The sequence below is a fragment of the Syzygium oleosum genome, unplaced genomic scaffold (genome assembly GCF_021117445.2).
Source record: "Syzygium oleosum isolate NSW1041296 unplaced genomic scaffold, Sole_v2.1 Sole_v2.65, whole genome shotgun sequence".
Classification (NCBI taxonomy): domain Eukaryota; kingdom Viridiplantae; phylum Streptophyta; class Magnoliopsida; order Myrtales; family Myrtaceae; genus Syzygium; species Syzygium oleosum.
Window position 1 is genome coordinate 575,333 of NW_026607549.1, and position 22,129 is coordinate 597,461.

The window sequence follows — 22,129 nt, forward strand, 5'->3', positions numbered from 1 at the left end:
ATCCATGAAGCCCGTCTCATAGGATGGGGACAGGTTGCATAGACCCTCGTAGGAAGGAAAGCTCACTTCCTTTGGTGAGGTTACCTACCTGAACACCAATAATTCAAGGGAAGCCCCTAATTAAGAGGTTACCTCTTAACCTCTTCGCTTTAGTCTATTTTTTGTATTTGAAAATATTGGTATTGATATAACTTACAGATACTTTCACAGCCATAACTCATAAGCTCACATATACTATAATATGAGTAAAAAGTCTGGCACATGTAATTTCGATGAGAAAGATTGTTAATACGCAATTTTACAAGTTTAGCTTAGTCGATTCAACAAACTAAAAAATTGCATATGATTATGGACTTGCTCTCACTCCCACAGTATTAGCAGTCATAATTAATCTGTGATGCTACTCAAATTCAGTTTGTAAAGAAATAAACGAGACAGTTCGCATATCTTTCGCGTTGGTTGGCTTTAAAGTAAAAGTAGGCAAATATGGAATTAAAGAAAAAGGATACTTGAATAATGAAAATTTGACGTTATTTATCCATATAACGGAAATATTAATGAAAATACTAATTGACTTATTGATTTCGTAGAAATCTTTGTAAACCAATCATTCTAAACACCTTCATTATTGATCGATAAATTTCTTTATCACACGGCAACGCACAGATAACACCCTCGTATATTATTAATACAAAGTCATATTCCGATTTATATTAGGTGCCATCCATAAAAAAAACAATTGACAAGACACAGGTCCAACGCAAGCAATAACAGAGTATATACCAACGACATAAAGAAAACATTACACAAGCGGTCTTATCCATCTCTGATTAGAGAATTTTAACTACCCACTCTCTCGTTAACAATTAAATGAAGAATGGATAAGGTCGCTTATAGAAAATTTATCTACGCCGGCAATTAGGCTTGAAAATCCATGAGATGCTTGGGGATAAATGGGGTTTTAACCGGGCTTTTATTACATACTAAAAAATTCCAACTGAAAAGGTTGGTGCGGTGGCGGTGATTTTGCATTGTTTTTTACTCTTTTCTTTTTCCTTTGTTTGTAATAGTTGAATTGTTTTTGGTAAACTAATATCAGCGTTTTACTTTCATATAATATGGAACACTTGAAACCTTCAAAAATCAAATTCTTAACACTTAGGCTTCGTTTGTTTTGCGAAAAATATTTTCCGAGAAAATATTTCTCATTTTCCGGTGTTTAGTTCGCTTAGGAAAATGAACGAACAAAAAACCTATACTTAAATTCGGGAAAATAATTTCTTCTTTAAAAACCGGAAAAACATTTTCCAAAATATGACTAGTTATCGGTGCTTGATCCTGAAACTCTAACACTTGGGCATAGACCCTAATGTTGGTTCATGAGTCCCGACGTTCTGGACTAGGTCTCCAGCAGCTGAGGTCGGTACCCCGACGCATACGCCCAGGTCCATTGAGGCTAGGACCGAAGCCTTGTACCCATGTCCAATGCCTTGGCACCCGAGCCCAAATTCATAAAAGTAGTGCTCGGGTCCCCGACGCTCGAGCACCGGTCCCCGACACTCAGGTCCAAGACCACAAAAGCCATGCACGGATCCTCGATGGTCGGGCTTGGTTCCTTAGTTAATTAAATGTTCGTTCTTATAACAATATTTTTAAAAAATCAAATTTTTAATTATTTTATTTTTATTATATTTTACTTTTCTTTTTTTCTTTTCGTTCTCCTTCTTCTTGAGCTTGTTGCCAGCCACGGCGACGGCCGGTAACCGGCCATAAGAGAGGGGTGAGCCTTGCCACAGGCCAGCGAAGCTCGAAGCTCGTCGGATAGGGCAAGCTCGAGCCTCGTTGACCTGTGGCAAGGCTCGAGCTCACCGATCTGGCGAGCTTCAAGCCTCGCAGACCTCTGGGAAGGCTCGAGCTCGCCAACCTATGGCGAGCCTCACCCCTCGCCTGTGGCTGATCGCCGTGGCCGGCCTAAGAAGAAGGAAAAAGATAAAGAAAGAAAACAAAAAAATGAAAGAAAAAATAATGAAAATTAAAAAAATTAAAATTGAATATTTTGGTAATTTTCCCTAGCGAAAATCTACCAAATGGCGAAACATATTTTCCAGATCATTTTTAGGTTTCAGCCAGACATCGGAAATTATTGTCATTTTCTTAGAAAATGACTTTCTAGAAAACATTTCCGCGAAACAAACAAAGCCTTAAAGTTATTCGGAATTTTTGTTTGCATCTTTTAAAAATCTTCTAGAATGATCCTTTTTCATTTTTAGAATTTGGGAGGGTAGTTCAAAAACAGTACTTCATTTTTTGGTATAACCAATACTTGAATTAACCCAACACGAGCAAACCAGCTACAAGGTGGTGAAACTATGTATATAATAAGGTCAATTTCACTCATGTCTGAGTAAAGAAGGACTACACTAAGATTTAAGGTGAGTAAAATTGAAAGCACGCGTTTCATTGAGAAACTCTTTTTCATTAACAACCTTCAAATTATGACTGACTTTCGAACGAATATAACAATTTCTGTGACATTGCTCGTTCTTGTGTTTCATGGGAGCTTCCATTATGACCAAATCTAGCTTGTTCAGTCACACTCAAGGATAAGAAAATGAGGACAACCAAGTGTGGCAACCTAGTGATAATGAGGTCACACTATTTTCTTGTGAGGTCATAAATTTGAATTATATCATGAGTGATTCTCTAGCATATGCTTTGTGCATTTGCTACATCACATGCAGGGACTTCCTGCTTTTGGCACGCCAGTGAGGTTGTGATGATAGGGTCATACATTTATGGGTGGACTAAATAGTAACGACCCATATCAAATATTTCGTAATGGACCCCTTATACGAATGTCTAGAGAGTGTAATTGCGCCAATCACCCCTCCCATTCTTTCAATTATTTAAAAAAAAAATAAGGATACCACAAAAACGGAAGTACCACTATTAACATCCTTGATTGACTACTCAAACCCATGAATTTTTATTTTTTTTTTGTCTTTCCAGAAGATAAAGTGATTAACTTGAGGCCGGAAAAACAAATGTAACTTAAAAGAAGAAAATCCAACCGCCTTTAAAGGTTGCCACAATTTGGAAAGTAAATGTTGACACCTTAAGCCCTAAAGAATTTAAAAGAAATTCCAACCACCTTGATCTTGTCCAATTAACCAAAATGTATGCTTAAATCCGATGGGTCGCAATGACATGAAAGCTTTAGATTTACTCCAACAACATATTCATGTCCTCTAGAATACAATGTCTACGTCTGTATAATTTAGTTATCCTATATTAAGTTTTATGAATTTTCTTAGTTTTTTTCCTAGAAATATACTTTTTGGGGTTATTACTATTAAAAAGCTCAAACTGGTATTCCCATGACACATTTATTTCAACCAATTTTCGTTGCACAAAAAATCTTCAATTGGAATCCCATGACATATTAATCCAAACTGATTTTTTGCTCACAACAAATCCAAAACTAATGTCCTTGACCCAAATCTACCCTCCGTCAAAGTGCATGCGTATCAACACATGTGGATTTTTCACGTCGGATCTATAATCCTCCACGTCCGTTGAAAAGTATGTATTTCACCAGGACATTAGACAGAATGTCAACAGAGCCAATTGAGGTACTAGTTTGGAAATTTTTTGCAGTATTAACCCTACTTTTTATATAGACATTGGGTATTGAATATTTCAAAAAAAAAAACTAATGATCTATCCTTGGGCCTGTATCTATATTCCAATAACCATGTTTCTATTAATTGTTGGTTTGGACGATCAAGCTCCACCGATTATATCTTTCGTTCCTCTATGATCTTTGGGATAGGAAACTTAAATTATTATAGAACAGAAAAAGGGGCACTCGTTAATAAATAAATGAAAAAACTTCCAATTTTTTAATGCTATGATTACTCTCGCGTTATGTATAATCACTATTTTTAGATATTGAATTAATTGCCGTATCAATTATATTTAACATGAGTATGCCAAGAGCTCTCAGTTTAAAATGACCCCCAAAAACAGCTAGAGTTACTCTTGTTATCAGAGGAAGAAGTCCCTTCAATGTCACGTCAATTTTCCTATATGTAAACATTTTCGATGGTTATAACAGCTTTTTCTTACTTGACTAGATGGCCGCGACTCATACGATACATGTATACCATTCTACATTCACATCCTTTGAAATTTGAAATGAAAATATCTCTTCGAAAGCTTAATTTACTTCTTAAAATCAAGGAGTCCAGCAGCTCCTATATCTTGTTTAGGGTAACTTCATCTTCCTACCAACTAGAAAGTGACATTTCTTTGGCAACAACAACCGACATTTAATACAACATTAGTTATGTAGTACTACCTAGAGTTCAAATGACATAATTTACGACCAATTCCGTACCATACATGAAAGTAAAGCTCTTGGTAATAACAACTGACATTTAATACACATTGGTTTAAAGTCCTACCTTAAAGTTCCTAAAAATAGACTAGTAAACTGATTTAACGTGGTATATAGAAATCTATCTGTACCTTTGTTAGAAAGGAGGGTTCTTAGGGGGGACGGTGTCATCTTCCAAGAGCTCTTACTCCAATCGGTTCTCTTCTTCTCTTAACAACTCTCTCTTCTCTCTTTTTCTTTTTATTCTTTCTGAATTTTCCTTTTTCCGTTTTGTCCCTTTAGTCTATTTTTTTCAATTTAAAAATATTGGTATTGATACAACATACTGGTACTTTCACATTCATAACTCATAAGCTCACATATACTATAATACGAGTAACAAGTCTGGCATATCTAATTTCGATAAGAAGATTTTTTTTGGGCGAATCGATAAGAAAGATTATTAATACATAATTTTACAAGTTTAAATCAGTCGATTCAACAAACTGAAAAATTGCGTATAATTATGGACTCGCTCTCACACCCACAGTATTAGTAGTTATAATTAATCAGCAATGCTACTCAAATTCAGTTCGTAAAAGAATAAATGAGATAGTCCTCATATATTTGGCATTGGTTGGATCTAAAATGAAAATTGATGAATATGAGATTCTAGAAAAAAAATTATTTGTCCAAATCACCACAAATACATAGAAAAATCATGAGATAATTTATAAAACTTTCTTTATCGGTAATACTAAAGAAAGGCCAGATGGTTTCAAGACTATCAAATTTAATAATTCCCACAAACTTAAATTTGATGCATGTCAATTAGAGGGGAAAACTACCAAAAAAGTCCTAAACCTATTGTACTTATACCAATTCAGACCTAAACCTCTCAATTTGGCCAATTGAGTCCTAAACCTTTTGACATTTTGCCAATGTAGTCCACTCAGCCAATTTTGGCTAGAAATCGCTGACGTAGACGTCACCCGTCTTATGTGACATGGCGGGTGCTGACGTAGACAAATTTTTTTTTAAATTATTTTTTTTATTATATTTTCTTTATTTTCTTTATTTTTTTTTTCCTTCTTCCTTTGTTGGTCGCCGAGCCTCAGCGATGGCCGGCGAAGGCCCTCTCCGAATATGGCAAAGCGAGACTTGCTCGAGGCTAGCGAGGTTGCCCCTCGCCAAATCCCGGCAAGGCCGACCCTCGTTGGCCTCTAGCGAGGCTCGACCTCGCCCCAAGCCGATCATGCCAACCCTCGCTGGTTGTCGCCTTTGGTTGGTTGTTTATGACATTAAAGGTAAAGTAGAATTAATAAGCACATGCTCACTACTTTAAAAATTCATCTTAGGGTGTATTTGTTTCGAGGAAAATTTCATAATAAAAGAAAATGTTTTCCCCTTTTCCTGTTAGGGAATTCATTCTCCTAACTTTAAGCCTACAAATTTTTTGACTGTAAATAGTTTTCCGTTGACTAATCATTTTTAACAAACCAGACACGTGAAAAAGTCTAGAAATCAATTTGCGGAAACTTATTTCACTCACACAAACACACCATTAGAATATAGAACATGTGACTTAGTACTTAACGACGCCCCTCGAAGGAGATATGTGATCAAGAAAAGAACACAGCTGCACAACATCACTCAACGGAACCCCCTTCTCTTTCCAGCTTGTGTTGTTCTTTAGTTCATGTATGTTCTTTTTTTCTAATTTATTTTCCTCTTTTGTTTGTCTTTTTTGCTTTACAATTTTTGTTGATTTGGCATTGACGTGTAAAACCACATCAACAAACACAAGCCCCATGAGGAAGTTAGATTGCCATGTCAGATGCCGATCTTACCAAATCGAATTGAAGGAATAAATTGGCCCATTGAAAGAACATAAGGCCCAAATTGAACATTGAAGAAAAGTACATCAACAAATTATGGCTTTGTCCCTTTAATTTCCAACCATTAGTTTATCAATTAGTCTTTAAGTCTCTTTGATTTTTTAAAAGAGCAAGGAAAATCTTTGAACAAAATTTTAGGTGCCAACAATAGCCAATACTTGTCACTTTGATTTTACAAATTATGGTCTCTCCATTGAAAAAAAAATAAGAAGAAAGATTATACTTTGCTACCTTCTTCATAATGGCAAGTATAGAAACCTAGACAATCTCGTTTTAATTCGAAACACAAACAGTCCAATTCATTATGGGTTCAATCACAAGAAAGTGTACAAAACAAAGAAAAGTGCCACAAAAAGCAGAGACCCTAGACCAAACCCATAACCCCCACGATCATAGCTTGAGCTACTGCTGTGATACAGTTTAGAGCTGCCAACGTATGTTGGGAAGTGGAGAGAGGGAAAGAAGGTGGTGAGGAAGTAGATGAGGAACAGCAAGGATAGGCAGAGGAGAACCATCACAAAAGACATTGCACCACCTTCATCATCCCAATAGGATTGAAACATTGGCAGCACAAGCTCCACAAGCCACATCAAAGTTGGCCAGAGGATGACCACTCCTAATGCCCCAACCAATAGTGATGGCACCAATAGGTATGGCCCTCCTCCTCCTCCTCCTCTGCCCCTCTCTCTCTCTCTCTCTCTCTCTCTCTCTCTCTCTCTCTCTCTCTCTCTCTCTCTCTCTCTCTCTCGTGTGGTGTGGTGTAATTATCTTTTTATTGTGCCGCTGTAGGGAAAAATAATGATGAGGATGTGTGGAAAGATGTGACCAAAAAGAAGGGTTAGATACAAATGGAGATGACTTTCTAAGCAAATTTGGCTACATTCTTTCTTTTGGAAGTATGTGGTTAGTTCGCCAATGTATCAAAAGCTCTTCCCTTTTTTTCTTGTTGATAGCCCACCAATGCATTGAAAATTCTTGTTCTAACGAAAAGGAGGGTAAGTCTTATTCCTTGGAGGTTTTAATTCATTGACCACTTAGTCAACACAGTTTATCTATCTTGGATCTGTGATCGGATAGAGAGCTTTCGGTTTCGCACTGTGAAGCACTTGTAGATGTTCACTTTGGATCACATTCAGGCAACAATTATGTTTTCCTCTTCTTGAGAGAATAATTGAATCATAATCTTTAGGAATAAGTGCATTTGAAGTCCTAAAATTTATCGCAAAAGTGTAATTGAATCCTAACACTTTCAAAAGGTGCAATTAAGTCCTAAAACTTGTCAAGAAAGTGCAATTAAGTCCTAAAACTTGTCAAGAAAGTGTAATCGAGTCCTAAAACTCTCAAAAAGTTCAATCAATGGAAAGACTAGATTTGACCAATTTAATAAGTTTTAGAACTTGATTGCACTTTTTAAAAGTTTTAGGACTCAAATGCACTTTCGTGACAAGTTTTAGGATTTAATTGCATTTTTTGAGAGTTTTATTTCAATTGTACTTTCGTGACAAATTTTAAGACTTCCAATGCACTTATCCCTAATCTTTAAGAGGGGAGTAACATGTAATCAAATGTCATTCTTTATGTACATGCTCTTAGCTTCCTATGAATATTTATCATAAATGATAAGCTTCATAGTCATGAAACTTCAATCTACTCTTCTTGTGTGTTCTATGGTTCTAAATGGAGAATGAACTATCATGTTACGATACTATCAAATCTTCGAATATAAAAAGAGAACAAATCTGATCCTTAATTTTTCTGCATCGAACTCCAATTCCTACAAATATGAATTGATTTCTTACTAATCTGCCACCAAGGAGGTGATAGAATAAGGTGTTTGCGGCTTCTAAGTAAAGGCTATCTGATATAAAGAATGAAATATTTGAATCATTGTTTTCTTTTCATGTAGCTATCAATGTATCTCGCTGTGTACATTAGGAAGGAGACATCTTTACGATGCTTGCAAGGAACTTTGTCCTGTGAACGAGGAACTGATTCATGAAATTTAGTATGAAGACAAGGATGACTTATCATGTCTAACCTTGAAATTGACAGAACAAGACGATTCTCCAAATTAAATTTACCATTGACAACAAGACATTACTTCTTGCCATATCAAAATCAGCTTATTATGTTAATCAAAAGATGGACTAGTCGTTCAACCGTAGAAGACTCTTATATCACGATCCGAACCTGATCGCGAAGTTTGAATGTCCAATCTCATCGACTTCCTCAGACATTTTCATTTTCATGTATTTTTTGCCAAGGTAGACTACAAAAGAGGCACTGTATCACTCAGACAAACATTGGACATGACTTCACAAATTTCATTTATCGGACTTATCGATTCAGAGTTAGCTTACTACAGAAGAAAATCCATGAGGATAATCATTTATCAGATAAGCAAAACCGCGTTGTTTTTATTTCACTTAAATCATGTGGGTGCCATGTCAATATTATTTGCCTTCCGACATCCATGTAGGCAAATTTTTACAAAACCTTGACAAAAGTAAATGTGTCACACAAGTACAAGTTTGGAATATTTGGGGTCGCATAACAAAGTTTAGCGCAAATGTGTCATAGTTTGAGATTTTTAGTGGCTTTTTCCCTTATTTCATCAAAGATTCATATTTGTTAGGTTTCAAATTCGATGTGATTGTTGCGGTTGATTCAGAATATCTTTAGCATGCGGTAAATGCAATTAAAACCATAGGCATGGTCACGTTATAGAATATCAGGCAATTTTATTTGGAATAATTGCGAAAAATAACGTAGTTATGAGAAATCGTCATCACTTATAAAAAAAATTCGATCAATTTATTGAAAAAATAAATTTACCCCAAAACTCTTGCCCATGTCTTTTCCTCCACCCTCTTTCTCACTCAGTCGCACATACGCAGCAGAGTCTTTCTCTCTCTCCACCCCTCACCACCGCTACCACACAACGCCGCCTCGCCCCGACGGCCCACCCTCTCTCCTATCTCCAATAGAGCTGGCAGACATGGTCGTTAGGTCGAGGGGCGAGGGGCTCGGCGGCGAGGGGCACCATCAAAAGAACATTATCGTTCCCCTCAAAATAACATTATTGTTAGCTAAACACTTCTGTCTTGTTACATGTAACCTCTCCAAATATGCATTAACCAATATGCATGAGAATTTACCATCACAATCGACTTCATAGTTCAGTCTTGCCAATGCTATATAGTTTGATAGTGGTACTAAGAATGACATTCCAAAAGCGAATAAGTCGGGTTTTGTTGTGATGGCTTGAGTAATGGGATTCCAATAGACCTGAGTTTACCTCTTCAAGGTAATTAAAGGGCAATTTCCGATTGATAGTGATGATACTATCATTACAAATTAAATGAATCCCATCTCTCCTCCCAATTATTTCCTTAGGTGCTCGATATCCGATCTTTAACCTTCAATTTTGATCACGCATTGTTGATCATATTTATCATCTTGCACTTGATACAACTAGAGGTGGCAATTCGGGTTGTTAACCAATTTTTCTACTCATCAGGATCAGGTGGTATATGAGTTTGTTAAATTTGTTTATTGTAGGTCTGAATGGGTCGAGAAAATAAAGCCTACCTGGATTTGGAGTATCGTGGGTTGACTCATTTTTTAACCCATTTTCAGTGAAAGAAAAAGTAAAACTAAGGTTCCGTTTGTTTCTCTCAAAAAAACTCACCCTTAAATATATTGTAAGTTGTGAAACAACATATTTTAAGAAGACAACATCGCGGTAAACCAGTTTTTTTTTCAAGCTATGAAGAAGAAAACATCGTGGTAAAATTCAGACAATTTCTTTCTTACAACGTTAAGATTCTTTTAAAAATATTTTTTTATTTCCAAAATTTTAAAGCAAATGCCGATTTCATTAACTAAAAATATCTCATTAAATTAGTCTTATAAAACCTAACATAAACACATGTCAATTCATTCTAGTGAAGGAATTGAGATGGTTAATTAAGTGTGTATGGGTTCTAATGAGTTGAATTGAAAACGGATCAATACAAGTATAGATAGGATAAGTTACTAAATTTTAGGGATCGCTCTGCTTTTAGCCCAACTCAAGCTCGACCCGGCCCACCCATTTAATGCCTCTACTTGTCATGCAATATGTTTGAAGCTACTTGGTTATGAAGAGTTACGTATTACCAAGAGATGTTACTAAAGTACAAAGTAGAGAATACGTACATGTCAATAATACGTATGATAAGTGACTAGCTGCATTAGAGAAATTACTTATTTTAGTAAAAAAACATATTTTTATCATTCTGCTAAGAAGGTACTCTCTACATGAAGAATATGCCAAATTTACCGGTGCCTTGATACTTAATTTTGTATACGGATACAAAGAAAATTTGTTTGTGTCAAATTATGTGCAAGTGTTTATTGAAATGTAAACGTCAATTAATATGCAAATGTCAATCATAACGTACGGGATTGATATAACATGACAATAACCACATGCAGCAAGACAAGACAAATCTAATGCAAAACGGGATAATGGAATGACATGACATGGCAAATCGGATACAAGTCATAATGCTGAGATGACATCACATGGCGATAATCATAGACAACATCACATAACAAATCAAAAACATAGCATGACGATTAAACGACATGACATAACAATAATCACACATACGAATATCGTGTTCTAAAACCACAGCTGAAGGAGGGGATAATCCTTTTGTCTAATCTACTAGAACTGGAAGCAGATTGAGTCGGGGCAATTAAACCTTTGAATCAGCTTATACGTGTATACGGGATTGCAATTGAATTACAAATTGAATAGTCGATACAATGTGGGTGCTAGTGCTAACCATGGTTTTCCAGCTACAGTCGGTCAGCCAAAGATGGTGGGACTACGATTCTGACTTTTGTATTCAAAACATCCTATCGCATACGTACATTGCTAGGGAGAAGCAACAGGCTATACTTAGCAATGTAAAGTTGATGAAGCTCTCTTCATTTGAAATGTCGTTTCAATTCAAGGTGGTTCAAAACGGCAACCCCCCAATCATCAACTCTATTTCTTCTTCGTGATCTCGAACATGGAAATCATAATTTGTTCAGTCTTCAGTACCGCTCAACTCGTCCGAGTTGGTCGAAATCAAAGCCACGCAGATTGTCCATGTCACTCATTCATTCGCGACTTCTTGATGGTTGAATCAGAATGACACAGAGAAAAGTGCCCAAAATTGAATGACCTATGAAGGTATCTATCCCTTACTTTAACAAAAAGAAGACGCAAAATGGCCGAAATTGCAGTTTCCGAATGAAATGCTCGCTGTTCCAAAGAAAATAAAGATTCATTCTTTTGTCCTTCCAAGCCTCAACAACTTCATCACATTCTCATAGACGATGAATGTTATTGAAGAAGCAGGGACATTTTTCAGTATGTTGGGTGTGATCCCTTTGTAGAAACCCCGTAAGCCTTCAAACCTACAGAAAAGCCAAAAGGGCATGAAAATTCTGTACTCGTCAACATTTGATGAGTGAGACGGAGTCTCAATCACATATAGTTGCATTACCTTGCAGTTTCTTTTACAACATGCCAGGTATCCATATATCTGGGAGTACCATCAATGCAAGGCCGTTGCTGCAAAAGGAGTGAAGAATTGACAGAGCATTGAGTTCATCAAAAGTGTTCAATCAGAGTCCGTCAAAAAGCGTCAAAGCAGTAGTAGATTTAGAAGAGAGGATGTATTTGGACTATGAGATTACCTGCAATCGAGTTCGAATCACCTGGAACAAGAAGCGATTCAATTATGAATGGAAAAATGACAAATTGAAAGAAAAATGATTGAACGTAGTAAATAAGCTCACCTGAAATGGATAACTCAGAAGAATGGCTGCAAGTTTAGAGGATGCCCCCAGTATTGCATAATCAACAGAGTTCTGCAGAAGAAATCTTAAGTTGGACAAATAGCAAATGAAATATTCAAAGAGTTTTTTTCCCATGAAAACAGTTTCTGAAAAGACGCAAGCAATTGAATTTCTTTTTCTTTTTTAATAGTAATGGTGGTTGGGGAGGAGGGCATTCATTACAGAAACAATTCGTTATTTAATTTTGAGTACCATTCACACTAGAAAAAATTATTAACTACATCGATAGTTTGGAAGAATTAGAATACGATCGACAAAAAATGGTCCTAAACATGATCCTCCAATTTTTGTACAATATGAAGTCATAACAACCAGCAACATCATTTTAGTGTCCTGGAAGCTGGCGTTTTTTGTTGCCTGACCAGTTCATTGAAAAGCAGAGATTTAGAGACCGCCCTATGAATTAAATTTCTGAAAGCTTGCAAAGTATGGATATTTGGCGAATGAGGTTTATTGTCAAATGTATATCCCCCAAAATTTCAAATTAACCTACAAATAACCCTGCCCCAAATATCAGGTTGCAATGCTTCTGGATGAAACATTACCATTTATTACATTGAATACGTTCTCAAAATGCCAGATAAGACCTCCAGTGCAAACATTGCATGTATAGATATTTTCTCCCTTATCTAAAAGACATAGATAAGCCTCAGAAAAACTATACACCAACAATATATGAAAAGGAACAAGGATATTCAATAACCAGTAAGAAAACTGTAGCACAAACTGCTCAATTTCAAGAAATTGCAAGACTGGCTATAAATGGAAGATACTCGAGTGCATTTTGGTCAATACTCAGAAAAAAGTGTAATAATGTGCTCACCAGCATCTTATCAGCACTTTCAGGCCCCTCTTTCCTTCCTTTCGCCTTAAGTTCAATAACAACTTTCCGAAGTTCCTCATAGGAAGTGAACTGAATAGCAGCATGAGAAATCTGCTAAAAGATTACATCATAATTGAGATAACTAATGCAGGACAATTGACCATAGAAAATTTTATGATGGAAAGAGGGCAAAACAGAAAGCTACTCATCACAAATGTATACAAGTATGTAGAAATATTTATCTGTAGATGCTTATCAGTAATCTATGGCAGCGGAACATCAGGGCAACTCTCCCCTAACCAATTACACAGTTTCTCAGCCATCCTTGTTGTGCAAAAAACTGGAACGGGGCCTTCCTCCCTTCCCAGTTACACTAATGGATCACCGTTTCCTATATTAAAGACCAATCTCTCTAAGTTCAATAAAATACAGTTAGTTACCAGAAAGAGACTGGGAACGATCCCTTTGTATAAAGCACGCCAACCTTCCTCTTTCATTATGGTTCTAAAAGCATCTGGTCATCACATATGAAGCAATAACCAACAGTCAGTATGCATCAACAATGCCTCCACAAAGAGCTGCTTAAAAGAAAAAGGATCCATAGGCCACGTTCTATCCAAGTTCATACAAAATTGAATGGCATTTTCTCTTTACCCCAACAAGTAGAAGTTGTCTTTTATTTTTCTCTTCCCCTATGTATAAAAGAGTTTCATCAACAAAACTACCAATCCCAAACAGAACCATTTGTAAAATGAGATAATCTGTCAAACCTATCAAGGGAAGTTGTATTATGTTATCTTGTATAGTAAATGAAAGGCGTTGGTCCAAGAGTAAAACTAGAAACACATGTGAAAGAGTAAAGATTAGTTAATTTGAGGTTTCCAAAGTGCATAGTATACTGGATTTCTCCTGCAATGGATATACATATATGTTGCAGGTGGATTCTAATGGATACATATCTTCCACCTGCACCAAAGCACTTTTAAAAAAAATTAATCCTACAATGAAAGAACATATTGAATAAATGTAGTGAACACTAAATTAATGGAATGATGTTCCAAATTCTAAAGTATCAAAATTGGTGAACAAGATCCACAGATAAGCATCTCCATTGACAAAATTTCAAGCCAAAGTCATGCAACTCACTTAAATATTGGTATCTCAGAGATGACATAATAAGCAAGCCAATGCAAGGTGTAAGGCAGACCATAAAATCCAGAATAAGGTCGGGTTTGATGAAGTGGATTCTGAAGTTGCAATCTTGTTTTTATGAGCCAAACAGGATTTGTGCACAGAGAAACCTGGAGAAAGGAAAACAAGAACTTTATCTTAGTATATGTATCTATCTCCACAATGTGGGATATCATATATTCAATTCAAAAAATTCAATATGGGATACCATATAATCAATTCAAAAAATTCAAAACAGTAGGGAGATTATTTTTAAAAGAAATACTTTTAGACCGCACTAATATAGTAAAAAAAAAAAATCCTACAGACACCTTGAAGTGGAATACTTTTGTCACTTCCCAAAAGCATTAAGTAGAGAACCATCCATCTTCTCAAAGATTGGCATACATGATACTTCATTCGCAAATAGTGGCCACAAGATTTTTGAGAGAGAGAATTAAGCCCCCATGTAGTTGGGTCCATAACAAAATCTCTCTCTCCCTCTAGAACAAAATCTCTCCCATGTAGCTATCCATAACAAAATCTTTGGCCACAAGCTTTTTGAGAGAGAGAATTAAGCCCCCATGTAGCTGGGTCTATAAGAAAATCTCTCTGTCTATAACAAACTCCCTCCCTCCATCTCGCACGCACACACAAGTTTTCTGCTACTGTCCAGAAAATATTCAATTCTCCATTGATTAAATGACTGCCATTTAAAAAGCTTAAAGCAACACATAACTTTTACTCAGTCATGGCAGAATCCTACAACATAGCTCAAGGCATGATGTTTTATGGACTATTTGCAGATTAAAACGTTATATCATCTTCAGATATCAACAATCTATGTGAAGATCTGATTACTTGTCTACACTCCACATTCATCATTTACCAGCACCATGCTCACTGAATTTCTAGATGTTTCAGTTAGGATACCCAATCTTTCTATTGCAGGCACTAGAATAATCTGATATGCCTAGTCTACAAGCAAGTTGACCTCTGTCAGACAATGACTACTCACGGTAGTGACCAGATGATGTAAAACATGCAGTAAAGTGCCTAATTGTCAATTGGCATAAATCACAATAGACCAAAGTGAATTCTTGATATGCTAAGGGACCAAAAGTGTAACTTAACTCAACCTGATAAACTTCAGCAATTTGCGAAAGACATAAAAAAAAAAGAGGTCTCCAGTTCCTCTGTGTATACAAACATGTTTTGCTTTGTCGAAGAATGATCGTATAATTGGTTAACATGATTGCTAAAACATTAGTCTATCTATACAAAGGTAAAACATAACAACTCAATCCAAATGAAGAATATGTCCTCCAGTTTTAAAGAGACATTAGTAGATAAACAACACAGTATGTAAAAATAAATGGCATCCTCGTGTTCTTTGTTAAAAGACTTCATTATCCAAAGGGGTGCTCAAATATGACCAAAACTTTGAGCACCATAAATCCACAAATGTAATTTGGATTAATAAACAGATAGCACAACTGAAATAGAAAAAGGAAATCACAAGCCAATATAAAAGTACGACAGAAGTTAATAAGTATAAGAATATAAGTTCTATGATCATGGACTTTTCTATCATGCAAAATATAATGTTTTCTTGATTTAACAAAGAATCAGTGACCGACTCAAACCGAACCAAACAAGTTCAAAGCTGAGTACTTTAAATCAATCTGACCATATCCATGCTCACCCTAGTAGCAAGCCATCGTCCAAATTTTGAGACTGATAAGGTGACTGAAGGTCAGTTTTTTTAGCTTTATATTTAGCAAGGTTTTTCTTGGTTATTTATATTTATACTGTAACTCATTTGAAAATAAACTGTTCACAGCTCTAAACGAAAGTGGCAGTAGGAAACATCATGGTGATAAAGCCCCTGGCCCGATGGTCATTAGCTTTCTTTCAATCTTAGCTGCAGTGTAACTGATAATTGTGTCATGTCCGTTTTCAGTGACTTCAGTGAGTCAGGAACTTTTAAAAAAAGTCTCAATGCCTTTTTTTTATCTTGTCATTTGCAGAAAGGGTGGCATTGATATATTAGAGACTTCAGACCTATCAATTGGGTGGCAGAAACTCAGTGGAAAAGTACTAAACAGCTCCAATCTGTAATTTCAAAATCAATCTCAGCTTCTAAGAGTTCTTTCCTCTTAGGTAGGCAAATCGTCAAACTCTATTTTAATTGAAAATAAGTGTCCTCATATGGAGTCGGAATCTGGAAATTCATAAGAGAGGAATGGATTCTTTCATTCGAAGGATCAAATTTCAGGTGGCTGATGGTTGCAGAGCTAGGATTCTGGCACATTGTTTTGGTGCAGAAATCCACATCTGAAATCCTGTTTCCATTCTCTGTTTAACATCTTCTGTATCATAATGCTTTAATCTTAATTTCTTATGTTTCCAATACGGTAATACCCTTAGGAATCCAATTGTTAGCTTTAAGCTGGAAGCTGATGCTCTTTGCTTGAATTTTTCTTCTCTTTAGAATAATGAATCACATAGTTCAGGTGAAGACAAGTTACGGTGAATTCCTTATAAGTAAACCCTCTCCCTATCAAATCTCCTAATTAAATTTTTTTTGCCAGCACCTCCAGTCAATTTCCTGCTAAACCTATCTAGCTCTCCAATGGACCTTCAAATTAGTAGTTCAATTATTAGACTCTGTCTGCACATAAAGTTCTAATAAATGGTTTAAGATTCTTTCTGTTGATTTCTTTAGTAATTGTCAACACTATGGAATAGATCAGTCACCAAAATAAGATTTAAATGGTGAATGTTCTTTGTCTAGTTTCAATTTCCCTTCGTATAGTTTAGTTTATTATCCCTCTAGCACTAGAAACAAAAGAGAATCAATCTTTAAAAGCTTGTCTTTCGATATAAGTTAAACTCTATCTTCTTGAAAATTGCCAGCAAATATATGAGCTCTTCTCCATGAAGTTAACGGTTAGTGTGTGACTAAATCATGTTGCTGCTTCAGTTAAAGGTACATTGCTCAGAAAGAATATTCAAAGCACAAATTCTACCGAAATAAAAGAAAGGTGACTAAATATCCACACAGAAACAATAAGCTATTGACACAAGGTCAATACAGCCAACTGGTTCACTTTATGGGCAACAGGAGATTGTTCAGATCCAAAGCAGTGGCGAAAGCTAGTAATCGAAGCTTCACCATACTAACCAGAGCTCCAGCTTCTGCAGCAGAAGCAAGATGAAGACCAGGGGATAGGCTTTCCTCTCTCTTTGCAGAATATCTTTCCTTGGCTCGGCCATAGCTAACAAGGGAAAAAATTCAGTCGTACACACAAGAATACATTATTTATCAAGACAAGATAGACTATCAAACGATTCATGAATTGGATGTTTAAAGACAAAAATAAGATGAACAGGTTGGAACAAACTGTAATTTCACAACCATATTGGTGAGGGAACCAGTCAAGGTCTTTGCTTTATGCGGTTTAACTAGATGTACCACCGATAAAACCATTTGAGAAACCTTTTATTAGACTTACTATTTCTGACATGATAAGTATAGTAACATAGCTTTGTCTATATATGATATATGTCATAGCTGACTCCACACCTGAATAAAAGAGAAGAGTGGTGAGTCAGGCAGTCGTCAGCTAGCATGCCTTTTTCTAACTGACTCTCTATGAAATGAGTCTTATAGAAATTGTGCTTAAGCTAGGTCATCAACTGGAAGTGTATGGTAATCATAGAAATATGTGACCTGGAGGTAAACCAAACACATCCCATGCCTTTGAAGCTCTGAGTTTGAGCCTAATGCACTTTCTCACATTACAGTTCGTTGTGTATTGATTACATGGTTTGACTCTTGTTAGAACATGGTTGACTGTATGGTTAGATGGTCCAAGCATGGTGCCGATTTGAATATTAACTACTACAACTGTTGTTTTTTTTCCTTTTCTTCACCATCAAATCCGAGTCAAACTAGCTTTTTCCCTGGTCAAACTGTCCATTCGATTGGTTCAATTGGATCAATGCAACCTATAGAATTTGGTGCGACCAATGCCCTTAAGCTACAAGACAAGGCATGATTTGATATTTAAATGTTGTATGGTTTAGTGGTCTAAATAGGACTGGACTTTGAAGAGGTTCTCGAATCAGTCGGTCCACTCTGGTTGTCAATACAATGACTCCAAGCAAGCAGCATTTGTTGAGTCAAAAAATCTAGCTTGGCATCTTAAAGCTGCCCATAATGTCAAGTACTGTTTTTATGGAGAATTGTCTGCCCACAGCCCTATACTTAATTTGGAGAAAGAAAATGCTTCAACATGATTGCTCTTTCCTACTAGCCCAAGAGTTGCTCAAGAGAAGGGAAAAGGATTTTGCTATGCAAAACCATAATGGCGATTTTGACTGAAATATTCCTACCTATACTTCCAAGGTATTTTTCGATTGTTTTTGGGAAAGAATAACTCTTGAGGATGTTCCCAAAACATGCCTTCAGCATGTGGAAAGAAATTTGTTTAAAACAGTCAACTATTCTTAGATCAATATACATTGAGGAAATGCCTTTGACATTAATATTGACAGCAGGCCCAACAATGGCAAGAGTAAGCTGCTACTCAAGTAGCAATACCCTTTGGCAATAATTGTTTATGAAATTACCCCGTTTCCAAGCTATGCATTTGCTAAAGCCTTCCTGTAACTAATTGCAGGATTTACAAAAACAAATTGAAAGATGCAGCTTTCCTTGCTCATAAAATGTGAAATGAGTAAATATAAATCCTGAAAACAGTAGAGGAAAGCAACAGAAAGTTCAGAAAAGATGAAGGGAGATGACAAAGAGCAAATACCGAATGGTCAAATACATCAGAGATAGAAAGCATAGCACTTACAAGAAGAAATATAGACCCCATGAGAGGCTCGACCCAAGTACGGCGGGTAAGAAACCAGCATAAAGACCTCTCAAACCCTGCAAGAAAAACTCATCACTCATTTACATCTGCAAAAGTTGTTTCTGCATCTAAAACTACAGACAGGCGTTCAAGACCAACGTTGGAAAGGTCAAACAATTGCCCAATAAAACTGGAGTTGCACACATAACAACGCATAGAAACTTGACAAGAACTCAAATATAACAGGATGTTAAAGCAAAGTTGTAAGATCAGACAGACGGACAGATATCATTTCTGCAATCAATGAATTTCTTCTCATAATATCATGCAATGTGTTTGGCAAGTGCTCGTATCAGCTTATTTCGAGAGAAAACAGCATTGAACTTGCTTTGAGTTTCTCTGTTCCCTACATAGAGAACAGCTATATATTAGAGAGGGAGAGCATTTGATATCTGAGGAGATGGTTATGGAGAAAGCAACAAAATATGTAACAGAAAACAGATATTCGCAATTGAAGTAATCCAACTTAGGATACAAGCCATATATCTCTCTACTATATAACCCCCCAAGAAAAACATAGCAATACAAGATGCTTGATCTCGGGTAACTCGAATGACAGTCCAACTCGAATAACAATCCAATATATTTTGGTCATAACTTCCTCCAAGAGACTTGAAATAGCACAAAGGCTTTACAGACTGGGAGAATAGTGACAATGGGCAGATTCGAGCATGATATGCCATCCAACTAGTCACATAAACTCTAACTATTTACTTTAAGTTAGGGTCCTAGTATTCCTTTATAGGGAAACCTTATCAGATTCGATTTAGGACAAGTTTACTTGAAACGATCCTTAATCATATTGTTTATCACGCTGCATATTTTCTACTCCATCATCATTCTCTCTCTCTCTCTCGTATCAAATTATATGTTAAGGCCATTCATGATGGATTTACCCACAGTCCATAGGTGTGACCCTCATGATATTGAAATGAATTCTTTGAAAAGAAACATAAAACAACTCCAAACATAACCAGAGCAACTTTGAGTTTTGGGGCGTGGCATCATCATCATCAACAAGCATAGAAGACAATGAGGACCATCCCAACACGTCAAGAAAAGAGATCCCTTTGTCATCCTGGATGCATTCATGAATTACCCTCTGATCTTGATGGGCAAAGTGGGTAGGAACAAATCGAAAGGTGAAGTGGGAAGGACTCATTGATAGGGTGGACATCATTGAAAGAGTCTTTAACCACTGAGACGATATTCGCAAAGTTGCAGAGCGCAGTTAGCGACCATCAAGCTAAAAGACAGGGTCTTTGTAGCCCAATTATGACATGAAATTGAAATTTAAGCAGCCCCACAAGAATTTTGGATTCCCCACCTCAAAAAAAGCAGGCCCTTACACAATTACACCATATTAAGCAAGAAGGGTCGTCCATGTAAAAGAACACCACCGAATTCGAGCCACCATTTCAATGCAAGCACTTGCAACTCACATAGCGGCGATTGCTCATGGTTTGAGAGCCTCTACGTTAAAATTTGTAGAACAATCTGTTACCTTCTCCATCACCACCATCCCCTCCGCTTCTAAAAAGTTCATTATTTGATCAACTAAAGCTCAAAGCGAGAGAGAGAGAGAGAGAGAGAGAGAGAGAGAACCTCGGAGCTAGCAATGGTGAAGAGCGCTTGGGCAGTGTTCTTGTACGCCGGGAGGTACACGACCCTACCGTCGTTCGCTGTGTGCGGGAGCACGCGAACGAACCCATGTCAGTCAAGAAGCAAAACTCGAAACTCGCGCACGCGCCGATGCAGCACCCGAGAGAGAGAGAGAGAGAGAGAGAGAAGGAACCTTGGAAGCGGGTGCGGACGACGTCGAGGGGATGCGTGGCGGCGACGGTGGCGAACCCGGCGAGGGCGCCGGCGGTGGCGTTCTCCCACTGCCAGTGCGGCCGCGACATCGCGTGCGCGCAGGAGGGACGAGATCGAACGGGGCGCAGTCACATTCGAATTTCGCAAGAACGACACGAAATTTGCCCGTCTCCCTAATTAAGCCCGGTCCTAGATCACAGTGTGTTAGGCCTACAAAATATCAAAGGGTTAATTCTAAAAAAAAACACAAACTTGAGGTCGAGTAATAATTATGACCTAAACCTTTTTTTGTCTCATAAAAAGGTATCAATTTTAGATTGAGTGACAATTCTGGCTCCAATTTTTTTTTGTCTCATAAAAAATCACGAACTTTCAGCATGACCCCAAATCTGATCCCCCGTTGACTTTCTGTCTGAAGTCACCCCTGTTTTGAGAAAAAGGGTTATGGTGGTGAGCTTGGCGGATCTTGTCCATAGTGTTTGTCGACGGGCGGTGGTCTACAGCTTCAAATCACGACAAAACGACGAAATCTAGCCAGAGAAATTCAAGTTGGAGATATTTTTTACTTGCCGATGAAGTAAAGGATACAAATAGTTTCACCGTTATTATTCAAGCTATGGCTCAAAGAATAAGATAATGAATAGTGTTTTAAATCTAGTCAGCAAGCCACGTAGATTTATTGCTAAGGTGGAATAGTCAAGTTGAATAATCAATGGTTCTAAGTCAATAGGGGTCAGATTTTGGATTTAAGTGAAAGTTTATGCTTTTTTACTAGACAAAAAAAAGTTGAAGCCAGAATTGTCACTCGACCTAAAGTTTGTGCTTTTTTACGGGACAAAAAAAATTTCGGGCCAAAATTGTCCCTCGACCTAAAGTTGATGCTTTTTTTTTAGAATTAGGCCAAAAATCAAGTGGTTACAATGAACCGAGCTCACATGCAACATAAAATCGACATTGTGTTTTCTCCGCCAATGACGGGTTAGGTAAACGAGCCGCAATCTCTAGATAGCAAGCGAGTCTTGCACCAATCAAAGGGGCATCATAGGTTGAGAAAACACGGACATCTCCCGATCCTAGGATTGCGAAAGGCGCGTTTTCCCAGAAAACCAACATCGACCATAGCAAGTCGAGACTACATTAAGGTATTGGGAATAAAGGCAAGATTACTTTAGCACTGAATTAGCATCACGATCTATCAAAATCGCGGCGATTGATA

The 22,129-nt window shown here is 37.0% G+C and overlaps 1 protein-coding gene across 2 annotated transcripts; it reads right to left on the reverse strand.

Moving 5' to 3' along the window:
* Positions 1 to 11,021: 11,021 nt before the first annotated feature.
* Positions 11,022 to 21,096, reverse strand: LOC115692374 (folate transporter 1, chloroplastic). Of its 2 annotated transcripts, none has more exons than XM_030619210.2 (11): positions 20,894 to 21,096; positions 20,704 to 20,780; positions 19,039 to 19,115; positions 17,358 to 17,451; positions 14,208 to 14,301; positions 13,441 to 13,514; positions 13,001 to 13,114; positions 12,118 to 12,189; positions 12,016 to 12,036; positions 11,823 to 11,890; positions 11,022 to 11,733 (listed from the first exon to the last, which is right to left on the reverse strand). In XM_030619210.2, exons 1-11 carry the CDS (start codon positions 21,000 to 21,002, stop codon positions 11,601 to 11,603), a joined length of 933 nt encoding a protein of 310 aa, XP_030475070.2. In that variant the 5' UTR covers positions 21,003 to 21,096; the 3' UTR covers positions 11,022 to 11,600. The 2 variants fall into 2 exon arrangements, with proteins under 2 accessions (XP_030475070.2, XP_030475071.2); XM_030619211.2 differs by having other exon boundaries at positions 13,001 to 13,111; positions 20,894 to 21,095.
* Positions 21,097 to 22,129: the final 1,033 nt, after the last annotated feature.

Coding starts and splice junctions, on each gene's coding strand:
- LOC115692374 (XM_030619210.2), bottom strand. CDS start 21,002: ATGTCGCGGCCGCACTGGCAGTGGGAGAACGCCACCGCCGGCGCCCTC. Junction 17,452..19,038: donor TGGGGTCTATATTTCTTCTT/GTAAGTGCTATG, acceptor TTCCCTTGTTAG/CTATGGCCGAGCCAAGGAAA. Junction 11,891..12,015: donor TGATTCGAACTCGATTGCAG/GTAATCTCATAG, acceptor CTCCTTTTGCAG/CAACGGCCTTGCATTGATGG.